Source organism: Drosophila arizonae, chromosome 3, assembly GCF_054131065.1.
Source record: "Drosophila arizonae isolate 15081-1271.41 chromosome 3, UAZ_ARI_1.0, whole genome shotgun sequence".
In the NCBI taxonomy this organism is placed as follows: Eukaryota; Metazoa; Arthropoda; class Insecta; order Diptera; family Drosophilidae; genus Drosophila; species Drosophila arizonae.
In genome coordinates, this window is record NC_142923.1 from 8,820,628 (window position 1) to 8,834,847 (window position 14,220).

Below are 14,220 nucleotides of genomic sequence, written 5' to 3' on the forward strand. Positions count from 1 at the left end.
GTGAAATCTAAAAGAAGCGCTTACATGTAAAACGATTCGCTGATAGTTTCCTTATCTCTATTCAAGTACTTAAATTCAGTTGAGAAGCTCTTTATTCTATTTTCAAAAAATGTTTATTTGTAAAAAAATTTATTCTCAACATTATAATTAAAATTTAAAAATAAACTGGAAATTTTTTTATTTCTTTCTATTTCTATTAACAAATGTAATTAAAAAATGATTTTAATTTTAAATTATTAAATTATTAAATTTTGTTCTTGGTTTTTTTACTTAAAAACAAATTTGTTGAAATTTGTACTATGAATTAATTATGAATACCGAATTTGAAATATGCTGTTGCTCTCTGATGGTAAGTACTGAAAAAATTTTATTGTTTTTTTTATACTTGATTAAGATTAAAAATACTTAAGACAACAAAATAATAATTAAAATAATTACCTATGTAGGATTAATACAGAAATGAATAGTTAATAGTTAGACCATCAGCTGGAACTAGAGATAGAACTAGAACTGAAACAGCCAACACCAAAGTGGGCAACAGTTACAGTTTACGTTACATACATACAAAATAGAACTCAGTTATTTGAGGGGCAACAGCGAATCGTGTGCAGACATGGAGCAGGCGCACTAGTGCCAGTTGGCCAGGCTAAAGTACGTAAGCAGAGGCTGTTAATGCCCCTCGTCGTTGCTGTTGTTGTTTAACTGTGCAGAGGGCCGCAATTCTTATCAATGACAATGACGTAGATGGCGTGCAGAGCACATTGAGCCGCTGCCTTTGGGCTGCAAAGCGAATTTGGGGCGATTGAACATTAAAAACTGTTGCACCACAGCAGCAGACAGGCAGTTCATTCAGAACAGTCATAGCACGCGGACAAGCAGCCAACTCTGAACTCTCAGCTCGAACGCCGAATACCCAAGCAGCACTTGAAGAGCCATTAGGCAGTCAGGCATTGAGGCATCTACTACAGCTACAGAGGGTCAACCAGGGCAGGCCCATCTAATTGGGACACCGAACAAAAGTATTTCGCTTGTTTACCAAGTCTCCTAAGTGTGTTGTGTGCGCGTGTGTGTTTTCGTATTGTTTGTGCCACAAAATGCAATTGTCTGTGGGAGCAACCGCTAATGGTCGGTGCCTGATGTGGGCGCTGTTTTTGTTGTTCGTCGGATTGGCGGCAGCGGTGCCAGCATCTGTGCTGGCCCAGAACACGGAGCTATCCACCAATGCGAACAACAAGCTTCAACAGCAACAACAACAGAGGCAACAACAACAGCAACAGCTACAGCAACAGCAGCTGCGGGAACTACCGGCAGGTAAGTGCAAAAAGTTCAACAATTTTACCTGCCTCGAAGGTGCGTGGGTCGGCACGCTTTGCCTACATACGTCAGGCAACGTGTAGTTAATGTTAAAGGTCATTTGAAAATTCACATTTGAAGTCAAAAAAAAAAAACAAAGAAAAATGGACATGCACGTTTCACAGGACCCGCCGTTTAAGTGAGTGCGGCGTAATCATTCACTGTGCACAGTAGAGCCTAGATAAAGTGTGCAGAAGTATAGCAATTACAGGGAATGATGCTCCAAGTAGCAATTGATTGTGTTTGGATTAATATTAAATGTAAGCTGACAAACAAAATGGAAGTAAATGAATTGAAGGTAGCATATTTATAGCTTATTTACTAAAATAATCTATAGATGAAATATCTTCTTTGGCTTGCTTTACTTAGGATTAATGTTTTACACATTAGTAAAAATAAAAAAAAAAACTAAATAAATATTATTATATGTATGATGAAAATAAGAAACTGAACTAAAAGTAAAATATATCTCATACAAAAACATATATAACAAATATACATATAAACAAAAAAGTAAAAATATCTTTCTTATATATAAATAATAGAAGTAATAGCAAACGAAAACATAACATTTTAGAAAACTAGAATATGAAAAAGAACTATATATATTGAACATATATTTTTCGACTATACGTTTCAGAGTTCAAATAATTAAAGAAAATCGTAAAATATGTCCAACACTTTATACACATATAATTAATGAGTCGCATATACATATGTATATGTATGCTAGCATATGCATAAATAAATACAATTTCTCCAGTAACTTCCCATAGATTGTCGTCTCGACTTTAGGTAAACAGAATTATTTAGACTAATATTTTTAAACAAAATACTAAAGCTAAAGGTTTTTCATAAAATTGTCCATAAAATGCATCAAATTAAATTCATATTAAGTATAATTCAATAGCGCTTCAACAAACAACTAATGTGCGGCTTAACTATGCAGCACTGTACATGTATTTGCGTACATACATATTTTAAAGTCAATGTATATGTGTATGTGTATGCGTGTGTGTGAATAACTTGTAAGTTGAGCACATTAAGCAAAACGCCCACGCGCGCTTTAAAAGCAGAAGGCAACAACGGCACCACCTAGCATCCTGTCTGTGTTTTTCATCTCCGTTTGATCAGCAAGCGAGCGCCTCGCCCTTTGTTAACGCCCAGCAATTCGCCATTTCTCTTAAGAGCAGCAGCAGCGGCAGCGGCAGCGGTGCTTTCCATTTTCCGCTGTTGGGCTTGCAGGAAATTGCGTAGGTGTTTTCTGCTACACAGCTGGCAAGCAGCTTGAAGCTCAGCCGATTTTGCCAAACAAAAAGGAGAGCAAGAAAAATAAACGAAAATAAATTTGGTTCTGTCATTGTTGTAGTTGTTGTTGTGCACTTCAGCACTTCAGAGCGCTGGCTTAGTGTAACATTACAATCATTGCGACTCATAATACACTAAAATACACAAGCACATCCAAACACACACACACACACACACACATATACAAGCGCGCAGCTACACCTACGCAAAGCGTGGGCGGCTGCTGCACAAAATGGCGGCCAGACTCTTTTGGTATGCAAGCTAGCGAATATGTGCGAATGTTTGCTTATGTGTGTCTGGCTGTGTGTGTGTGTGTATGTGGGTGTACGTGCGCGCGATTTCATTTCTATTTTTAGACATCCCGTTGGAGCAGCAGTTTTTGCTGCCTGACGCCATTTGCGTTTGTATTGGTTTGCTTTTTCGTGCGCGCTTAAAAGTAGGCAACACTTTCTGTAGCCCAGCCTTGACGCGCTTCGCTCAGATGTCGCTGCCACACTCTTCATTCAAGCATAACTCCGAGATCCCATCCCAGGACCTCCTTGTGCACATAATAAATATTTATATAAGTCGTTGGCTCTGGCATTTAGCTAGCACTTTAGCGAGCATATGCCATTGTGGGCATTCATCAAATATTCATTGTGGCTGTCAATTGCAAAGTCAAGGCTCTGGTTAACCGCAAACTTCTAAATATACATACTATAAACTGAAGTCCGCAGAGAATGAATGAAAGAGAGAGAGAGAGATAGAGAGATAGAATGAGACTGAGACTGAGTGGCGCTCGCATTTCCATTTTCATGTCACAAATTTTCCATATGCCGTTATTATTAAGTTATTTTGCAGGCCGCACTGCCTGCGGATACATTAATTGTGCTGTTGCCAACGTTCTTTGCTGCTTGTTATTCAGCAGCTGCTGGCCCAGGCCGAGCAGCAACATGAAGAAAAGCAACAACAGGCTTAGCCAAGGGGCGCACCCACAAAACCGTCCAACACACTCACAATTTCTGTATGTGTGTGTGCGTGTGTGTTTTGTGTGTGGCAAAAATTGAAGAGCAAACAACTTGTTGATATTTTTACAGTTCACTGAACATTTTCATGTTAGCAGCAGCAGCAACAGCAACAACAACAGCACAAAATGGCGGACAATGACAACGCGTAGAGCGACGTCAGCAAACGTCAGCGCGTATAATTTAGCTGCCTGTTTTTTATATTTATTTATGCCCCTGCACTGCTTCCACAGTTCCAGCAATTCCTTGTGCCCGCAGGACAAACGCACAGAGCAACAGCACTGGGAATATTTTTCATTCAAACCAACTGCCCCACTCGCTCCCGCTCCAGCGACAGCTTGTTTTTCCTGTACCTAGCCAAGGTTTTAGGGCTGTGACGAAGCTCTGGGCTCTTGACAATACAAACATATGGTCAAGCTGCTTGCCATAACGAACAGCAGCTAGAAACTGGGTTACTTTACAGACGAAGGCCATGTAAGCTTCTTAATGGAGAGAAAACTTAAAAAAAAAAATAATAACTTAATCAACCACATAATAAACTGCTATTCACTGAGACCAGAGATTTCAGACTTTACGTATACATTTGTTGTATGTTTATTAATGTGTATAAAACAAAGAGAGATGTGAAATGACGTACGATCGGTTTACTCTTTGAACTAGTTTGAACTAGTAAAAGGCTTAAAATATAAAATTTCTGAATGCATATCAGCTCTATGCGAAGTATTTATGATTGGTCCTCAAAAAATCTTTTTTTTTCTCTTTTATATTTCTTTTGCTTATGAAAGAGCAGCAATTTTAAAAACTTATTCGTTAAGTAAATATCATGTCAACTTAAAATTTACAGACCTGAGATTTATCTTGTAATTTTTATTGTAAGTTCAATGAATATATTAGTTACCTTGATCCACACTTACGCTCTCCCTACCAAGGCAACAACAATATATCAATACATATCACCCCATCATCATCATTTTGACTCACAAAACTGCAACTCATGAATAACAAACAAAAAAAAACTCTTTCTGCTTAGCTAAATCAGTTCAGTTACATCAGAAATGTGGGCGTCGGATATTTGAGGCAGATAAGTGATAGCCTATATAGTGGGTCTACTCTGTTTAATTATTGCAATTGGGGCATATGTACTACATATAAATCATTGTTGATCATTTGTTTACGCGCTGGTTTTTCTTATCGCAAAATATTGCCATGATAAATGTATAAAAACCATTTCAAATGTCGATTGAATATGCATATATGTAAATGGATTGCTAAATAGATAGAGAACAGGAAAAACCCTCCAAAATACGTGTAGCATGTAACGCAAGGCCTTATGAGTGATGCGTGTGTTAAGAACTAATTCGAATTGAGTTAAATAAACAAAGTTTGATAAGGCTGATAGCTAATGATTTTTGAAATCGGCGGAAATGTCTCTGATTTATGACAGCTATGATTGGTAAAATGAAAACTAGGATAAATTTGCTGAGAACTAGAAAACTAGAGAGAAAAATCGCTTTTATTATTAAAAAAAAAGAATTAAAAACACAAAATGTTTTAAATACATACTCCAGAAGAAACAAAAAAAACAAATTGGAAAAAAAAAAATAAATGAAATATATAAAATAACATTAAATGTATACAAAAAATGTAATAAAAATGTAAATTAAATTAAATTTATATAATAAAAACATTATAAATTCCAATTTTTAGCCACCAATTATCTATAATCTGTTTACTGTTATTTGCTTAACACTTCTCCCAAGCAAAAACAGCTCGTTTAACATATGTAGGAAACTATTAGCATAGATGCCCTTTTTAATTCAGTTAACACCGTAGTTGATTGCGGCTGGTGTTAATTCGCGTTTAATTGCCAGCTACGAGACGTTAGATTATCAGGTTGAGGTCGAGCTGAGTCGATCCAATTAGCATTGCGCAAGGGTCGACAGTAAATATGATTAGGGATAATAATGTCAATGGGTAGCTGTTGTTATGGGAATAAGCCAACTAGCTAAATGCTGCGACTGCCAGCTGCTTTCGAGCATAAACATGGCTAATAGCAATTAGTGGTGCGAGCAATAATGCAAAAAGAAAAAGTAAAAGAAAAAACTACGAAAGAAATTATGGTAGACAGCTTGGCTAATTGCTTTTGGACGTTTATTGAATCAAGGAGCGCAAATTGAAATACGCAGCGACCCCTAAAAGCACGCAATGGCAAATTACATTACATTTTCATTTTCGAATTCAATTTTAGCAGTAAAGCGCGCTGAGGAAGGGGCAAATAGTGCCACGGTGCCACCGGCCGATAAGAAGTCAAGTCCGGAAATTGTGCCAGCCACCTATAGCAATTCGCCCGCGCGTAGTGGCCCCAACGAGCAGCAACAACAGCAACAACAGCAGCCACAGGCTGGTCTCTATTCGCTGCCCAGCAACGATGAGATCTTGGCCGCGGTGGCAGCTGCCGCCCAAAACAGCCAACAGCAGCTGCAGAGTGAGCCAACCGCCTTGGAGGAGGCCGTGGCCAGCTCCACAATGCGCAAGCGTGGCATCAACTACGAATACAATCCGTATATGAGTGTGAGCAACAACGATTATGGCAGCGATGTGCCCGCCGGTGTCTGGGCCGACGACTATGAGCCCAGTGCGCCCGTCAACTACAACGGCTACAACAGCTACAACAATGAGCGAGAGCTGCAGGAACTGGAGGACTATACGCCGGACCGACATGGTAAGCAGCCAATTAACATAATTCTTGAGCCACTTCAGTAGCTTTCCCTCTCTTTACTTCCTCTGTCTACTTAGCTAACACGCCCACTGGCCGCAACAAGGCTTATGATAATCTGCAGAATCTGCTCAATGCCGAAGCCTACCTGGAGAGCATTCCTCTGTCTGTGCCATTGACCTATGCCAATCGCAATTACAATTTGGATGAGCGCAACAAGCGTGGCCTCTACTACAACTTGGCTTCAGCTAATGCCCCCAGCGAGAATATCAATCTGAACAAGTATCGTCGCTACGGTGATATGCGGTAAGTCAAAGATCTACAATAAACTAATAGCATAGAAAGACTTATACTGAAACTCAATCATTTTAATAGCAGAGCATGTACATGCAGCAAGTATAACATTGATACTTTTTATATATTATCCAATATAAGCTGTAGTTTTCCAATAAGACAATATCTAACATACTGTTGGCAGATAAGAATAATAATTCCAAAAGTGATCTAGCTTTCAGTTCTGATACTTTTCAGTGATTAACAGGCCAATATATTTTAAAATCATAACATAACAAACACAAGCCTGCTGTTAACATTTAGAAAACGCCATTGAGCCTAGCTTAAACATACACAGAGAAAAGTAAGCAAGCATTCTTATACGAGTTAACGGCTTGAGAATATGTTAATGACAGTTACTCTAAGTGGGCCTGCTCTGTTAACCAACTTTCTTATATGAAAATGGTTTAATTGAAACCAATATGACTGTTGCATTTAAATAATATTTTTCATAGGGCTTAAATGCTAAATCCTTAAAAAACTATTAAATTTAAATCAATTCCAAATTTCCAAAGTAAACAAGTAAGAAAGCTCTAGTCGAGACTGCTCGACTACGAGATCCCCTGAACCCTTGGAGCAATAGATATTTCAATAATTTTTCGCGTCTTTCAGCTTACCCAAGAAACACGCACACACACACACAGGCATACATACACACACACGCATACAGACACACATACACACACACACACGCATACATACACAAACGCATACACACACATACACATACACACACACATACACAAACACATACACACACATACACAAACATATACACACACAAGCACCCACGCATAAACGCATGGACTGCAGTGTGCGCTTACTATGAGAACTTAATTGTTTAATAACTTTTTTTATGGACGTACGATCCTCATGAAACTTTCAGATTATGATTATAACATGGATATGCATGTAATTGCCAAAGCACAAGTCTCTAGTATTTGAAATACGCTTTTTACAAAAGTAAGGTGAGGGGGTGAATTTAAGGGTGGTGGGTAAATTTTAACAAAAACCGAAATTGTATAAATTGCATATAAGCATACATTAAAAATTTGGAGACTCTAGCAATAAAGGTGTAGAAGGTATAATTTTATAACTGGTTTTCGATAAGGTTTTTTATCGATAAAAAAAGATCGGGATGAGTTATCGAATTTTAATGATAAACTTGATATGCGCGCTGTAATTACGGACATTTAAAAAAAAATTTGAAGTCTCTAGTTCTTATATCTTCTGAAATCGACGCGTTCATACATACGGACAGACGGACAGACGGACAGACGGACAGACGGACAGACAGACGGACAGGGCCAAATCAACTCAGCTCGTCACCCTGATCAAGAATATATATACTTTGTGGGGTCTGCCACGCCTCCTTCTCCCTGTTACATACATTTCAACAAAACCATTATACCCTGATTTCCCATTGAAAATGGGTTCAGGGTATAAAAAATAATTATATATACTATATATATTATCTCCTCCTCAGCCTAAAACGTGACACTACCAAGCTGACACCTGCTGATATGTTGGCTCTTGTTGCACTCGTTGAAGCCGGTGAGCGTGCGCGCAAGGAGAGCGACATGGAGAGTGGCATCTCGGTACCATTGGTGGATGCTGAGGAACTTGACTATGTGCCGGCAGCTGGCAGCTGGTTGGATGCACCCATACAACAGCAACAACAGCAGCAGGCACCAGCTCTCGTCGACTACTATGGCATGCCCGTGGAGGCGCAGGTGGTGCCAAAGTATGAATATATGCCACGCCCACAGAAATACCTGGGCAGCAATGGTCGTAAGTGGAAGCAACACTGCAACTAAATTCAAATTAATTGCTACATGGCTAAAACAATTATTCCAGGTCTGGGATCCGCAAAGCGTTTCATGGTGTCCAAGAAGAAGCGTTCCATTAACCAGAACCAGTTCTTGAACGAACCGGTAGGTGAGCGTGGACCCAGCTACTATGGCGAGAAGTTCTACTAAAATAACAGAGCATGGTAGAGAAAGATAGATAGAGCAGAGAATGAGACAGAAAATAAAAGCTTTTAAGCTGAGCTTTCCACATTTATTGGTAACCAAATTTACAGAAAACAAACATAAATAGAAGAAACTCCAATCTTTTGACCTTTACCTTAGTTTGCGAAATGAGAGAACATAAAATACATAATATTTTAAACCAAAAGATACCTTAAGTTAAAAATGAGTCAACGTGCAATTTCTATATAGAATTCGAATTTTGAAACAACAACTAAAATATATATATATATAATATTATTATATCTGTGCATATAAATATATGAATATTGTATGTCGAAGAACATCAACATAATCAAAATCAATGTTTTTAAAACACTGACACCGACAGGGTTGACAACTGCGAACTTACCAAAGCCCAATCGAACTTAACCTAAACTAAACTAAACCTAACCACACTTAATCAATGTCTATGTCTATGGTCGAGGTCTTTGAATTCCAAAGAACAAAATAAAAACCAAAGAACCGCCAACACTATCAGTATCCAATTGTGTAATATCAAAACTAGAGGCTTCCCAAGTAGTACAAAAAAAAAAAAAAAAAAAAAAAAAAAACCAAAAACAAAACAAAAATGAAAAAATTTATGAAGAATACAATCTATAGATACTTAACGGTAATTACTTTAAATGAGCTCAGTAACAACAGATTGTCTGTCAATTTGCTTTAAATGTTTTATACAAGGAGGCGCCATTTCACCGTACTACACTCAAAACTATTTACACTGCGCGAAAAGTAACACACTTTTATGCAACAAAACAAACAAACTATTTGAAATATCTACTAACAATTATATTACCAAAATATAAATATATATATATACATATATATTATAATCGAAATATATGTATACAATTATGAAAACTATTTGTCAAAACATTTTAAGTGGCTCAGCGCATAAAATATTAAAAATATTCTATGCCGATTTAAGAAGGCGGCGTGTTAATTTATTTTAATAAAAAATTGTCTGACTGTTTTATTGAAAACACTGAAAGAATACAAATTGGGAGAACAAAAATAAAAAACATTTAAAATATATACATATATAGTATATATATACATACTACGATATACATGCATACTTATACATACTTATATACAAAATTTATTTAAAACATTTATTAAAAATTATAAATAGCTACAAATATGTGTGTTATGTGTCCGACATACTATAAATATATATACTTATATATATATTAAACACACACTGAAAAAAGTCAACTACATATAACTTTTTAAAATATGTATTTTTTTTATTGGCTCATCAAATATTATGGCTATTATATTTATGTTATGGTATTATGCGAGCTTCATTTTTATGGGTTTTAAATATGAAACTGATTTATGATTAATTTTTGAAATAAATAAAAATATAACTTTTTTGGTTTGGAAAACCTCAAACGCAAATGACTTTACCAATTCAATTAACAAAATCAAATTGGATGCCAATTGGCAGACTGTTAACTCCTGCGTTAACAGGGCGCTGTTATGTGGGTGCTGTATTCTTAACATTTAGCTGTTAGCTAAGCGAATTAACAAACTTAAGCATATCATATACTATGTGAACTCTTTATCAGCTGCTTGGTCGTACTTTGCTTATTTATTATTCATGCAGCTGGACTTTACACAGAAGAAGTCTATTGATAAACCTTATCAGGGTAAGTGTGATTGAGTTGTTAGCGCATTGGCAACGACATTTACTTTTACAGATTTTCGGTTAACTTAAGCTCAATTTTATGTTTCTTTATTTATTTTTTTTAACTATTTCATTCAATAGACTTTCAATTATTGAAATGTGTGAGAGCCATTACAGCAATTTAGTTGGCGCCACACGCTAAACTCTCGACCATTCATTGATATTGACGAAGGGCTGTTTCACAGGCAAATATGTAGTTGTGTGTATCAATGACGTCACAAATGGCGCAGCACAGCAATATTTACAATCAAAATACAAAACGATATTTGTTAGCGCTGAGCTGACTGCTATTGTCAACGAAGTGGAGAACGAAGTAGTATATGGGTGCGAAATACCCTGGATTTTGGCAATCACTTCTAATATATGTGTATATATTTAATAAAATAACACGAAAAACTAAATACACCAAAAATATAAAATATATTTTTTTTAAATAGATACAAATATAAATACAAAATTATTTAAAAAATAATAGAAATACATAATTTTTAAATAAGGATTATTCGTTAGCCCAGTGAATATTATTATTATAACTATTTATTTTTTTTTTTTTTTTTATTTATTTATTTATTATTATTTTTATTTTTATTTTTATTTTTTTTTTTGTAGTTTTGTATACTATAATATTCTAAAAATAATTATATTTATCTTTTATATTCCCTAGCAACGTAGCCCAGCCAATCAATAATTAAATTTATCTATAGCTTAATTTTAAAATTTCGTTGCTAACGAAAAGCAAGTGAAATAAATAAAAATTTGGAAGGCAATTCAATGAATGGCAATTAACAGCTAAATAGATCAAATGAAATAGTGTCTTCTCTTATATTACTTTTTTATTGAAAATGTGTGCAGTAAACTCAATAAAAATCAATTTATAAAGCTATCAAGCCCAAAAAATAAAAAAGTAAATTGTTAGAGTTCCACATTTTTTCCATTTTTTATATAATAAGACTAACTGCTGTGCCACATGCTCAACACGAGACAATAGAGTCGTTGCATGCATCGAGGCATAGAAGCCACTATGCATGTCCAGGTACCGGATCTGTGCATTGTCCAGCTGGATGGAAAGTAATGGGCCATAGAGCCGTCAGTTTTATGCAAACAGAGACCCAAATGCTAGACACAAACAGAAGAGAACAAAGCAACAGAAAAAATGTGCAGAGAATTAGATAGAAATAAATAAAAACAAAAAGATGATTGCGAATATTGAATACACTGCGAAAATAATGTTTCAATTCTCTTAAGCCATGTCAAGTGTGAGTGTATTCGAATGCATTCAAATATTGATGAACGTATTAGCAGCTCATTTGGATGAGTGCGGCTTTCAATTACTCAAAGATATATTTGCCCCCGCCGCCTCGACCCGTGCGCCATATGGAAGCAGGCTGATAAAAGACAAATACAAAATGCGAGTACATAAAATAAATAAATACAAAAAGAAGTAAAGCAAACATCAGACAAGCGAAGCCATTAATATGTATTTCTATATGTACAGTGGACTGCCTCTGTGTGTATATGTGGGTGTGGGTGTGTGTGTGTGTGTGTGTGTTTGTGGCGTCTGCCATGTGCGACGGACAGTTAAGCCCAAGGGGGGAGCACAAAGCGACTGACAACTCCTCTGCTTAAGTGTTGACGCATTTGCATATAAAATCATCATCATCATCATCATCAACAACAACATCATTATTACGCTCATCGTCATTTAGCTGGAAAACTGGGCCAGCTTTTTAGTTGATCCGCCAGCGCATAAAGCAAACAACGAAAATGAAACAAAATTCGCTTTAGTAAATATTGTTTTTCCTGCAATATTTTTATTTAAGTTTTTTGAACTACCATAAATAGGTGTTTGTGGCTTAAATCACAGTGTTGTCTCAGCTAAGATAAGAATGGCAGCTACTTAAGAGCACTTTGATTCTGCAAATATATTTGAGACAGCTCGCACCTGTTCTTCCAGCTTAGTTTATCTATCCAATCAAACTTAGTTGGAGAATAAACAGTTGAACCAAAGCCGCAACAGAATAATATTGGTATTAAACAATGGCATGACTAGAGGCTATAAATTTGAATAAATTTTTTTTTTTTTAATAATGAAGAATACTTAATACAAATATTACCAATCTTCTATTTTAAATGTTCTTCAAAATAATTGCTAATTATTCAACATTTCTAGCTACTCAGAAGCCTCAGTTTTGATTCAGTTTAATATATTTGAAGTACCCGGTTCAAACCAGTTCGGCAAGTTGAAAAGTTTTCGAACTTTGTTCAAGTGTTCACACTATGAGAATTTCCTAAATTGGTAGATATTGTTAAATAAACTCAACCCATTTTGTTTACATTTTCGTCAAGTCGCTGTCAAGACGTAAAAAACGTTAGCTTATAAAGAATTTGAATGATAAAGGAGCAGTTCCCTTAGAGCCCCACTATGGATTATTATGATACCAAATACTGTCGGCTGTTAAATTCTGGAAAAAACAAAATCGTAAAGAAATTTGAATTCTGTATGGAAATAAAAAAGAAAATGCATATAAATGTATGTGAAATAAAACCGAAAATACATATAAGAAAATATATATGTACATATATTTATATTTAAATGATTTAATACCAAAACTTTAGTATTTTATATTTGAAAAAAGAAATGTATATATAAACTAAACAGCTTTTAACACTATATAAATTTCTTTTAACAACTAGCATGAAATTTGTTTTCGTGTTAACTTAAATTATAAACCAAAGCTAGTTAAGCTCTATATAAATAGTCCCACTTCGTGTCGCTCATGACAACATTAATAAAACAATCAATTTAAGTAAAAAAAAAAATATAATAATAATAATAACAGAATTAATTAACACCTTTGTCATGAGACAGCTACTTCCGTTAATTATTAGCACAAGCAAGCTATAAAAAAAAAAAAAAAAAACTTTAAATGTACTTAAAAATAGTATGAAAATATAAATACTATAAAATGCAAGCAGAACCTTTAAAAATTCAAGCGAGACAAGTTTTACGAATGAAAACAAAATCAAGTGGGCCTGATTGTTAAGCCAATTTATATTTATTTTATGCACGCGTTTTGCATGCCTAATTAATCGCTCTATATACTCTCAATTTTTTTTGGTCAAAAACAATTTGAAAGAAGAAGAAATTTGAAATTTTGTTTGGGCGTTTTTTATTTACTTTTTCGACTATTTCTTTTACATAGTTTGCCTATTTGTTTATAAATAATTTACATACATTTTTGTTGTATAATTTTTTCCATTCATGAATTGAATGATATATAAAATTGAAATATATAGAATTTTATATACCCTATAATATACGTTGAGTAAAGCAAGTATGAGTCGACACTGCTCAGCTAGTGAAGTAACATTATCGATTCTTATCGATAATAAGGAAAAACGATGAGTTACCGACGTAATATAGTATACACAAATATACATTTTAAGTTTCAAATCTTTAGTCCATATGTACAATATTATGCTCATATATTTTTTATTGAACTGCCCTTGCTACGCTACTCCCAGTCCAATAAGCTGAAGCTTATTTAAAACAAGTTAAAGTACTCTACTCCAACGTCTCGTGATAATAAAATTTGGACTGTGTGTTTCTTGATCGCTTCATTCATACGAACGGACAGGCGATAACGGACAGACGATAAGACGTTGCAAGTTTTATTTATATATTTTTCATAAATCCACTTTAATTTTTCTAGCTTTAAAGTTGTCAAGAATAGTGTAAAATTATTAAAATTGTATAAAATACATGGTATATAAATATATCAT

General features: G+C 35.1%; 1 protein-coding gene across 2 annotated transcripts; it reads left to right on the forward strand.

Moving 5' to 3' along the window:
• Nucleotides 1-817: 817 nt before the first annotated feature.
• LOC108610074 (uncharacterized) lies at nucleotides 818-9,340 on the forward strand. Of its 2 annotated transcripts, none has more exons than XM_018001911.2 (5): nucleotides 818-1,311; nucleotides 5,914-6,387; nucleotides 6,462-6,687; nucleotides 8,201-8,505; nucleotides 8,572-9,340. In XM_018001911.2, exons 1-5 carry the CDS (start codon nucleotides 1,095-1,097, stop codon nucleotides 8,691-8,693), a joined length of 1,344 nt encoding a protein of 447 aa, XP_017857400.1. In that variant the 5' UTR covers nucleotides 818-1,094; the 3' UTR covers nucleotides 8,694-9,340. The 2 variants fall into 2 exon arrangements, with proteins under 2 accessions (XP_017857400.1, XP_017857401.1); XM_018001912.2 differs by having other exon boundaries at nucleotides 5,917-6,387.
• Nucleotides 9,341-14,220: the final 4,880 nt, after the last annotated feature.

What these genes read in the sequence shown, in the direction of transcription:
- LOC108610074 (XM_018001911.2), top strand. Translation starts at nt 1,095, where the DNA reads ATGCAATTGTCTGTGGGAGCAACCGCTAATGGTCGGTGCCTGATGTGG. An exon ending in CTATACGCCGGACCGACATG is followed by an intron (nt 6,388 to 6,461) that starts GTAAGCAGCCAA and finishes CTGTCTACTTAG; the next exon opens with CTAACACGCCCACTGGCCGC. An exon ending in CGTCGCTACGGTGATATGCG is followed by an intron (nt 6,688 to 8,200) that starts GTAAGTCAAAGA and finishes TCTCCTCCTCAG; the next exon opens with CCTAAAACGTGACACTACCA.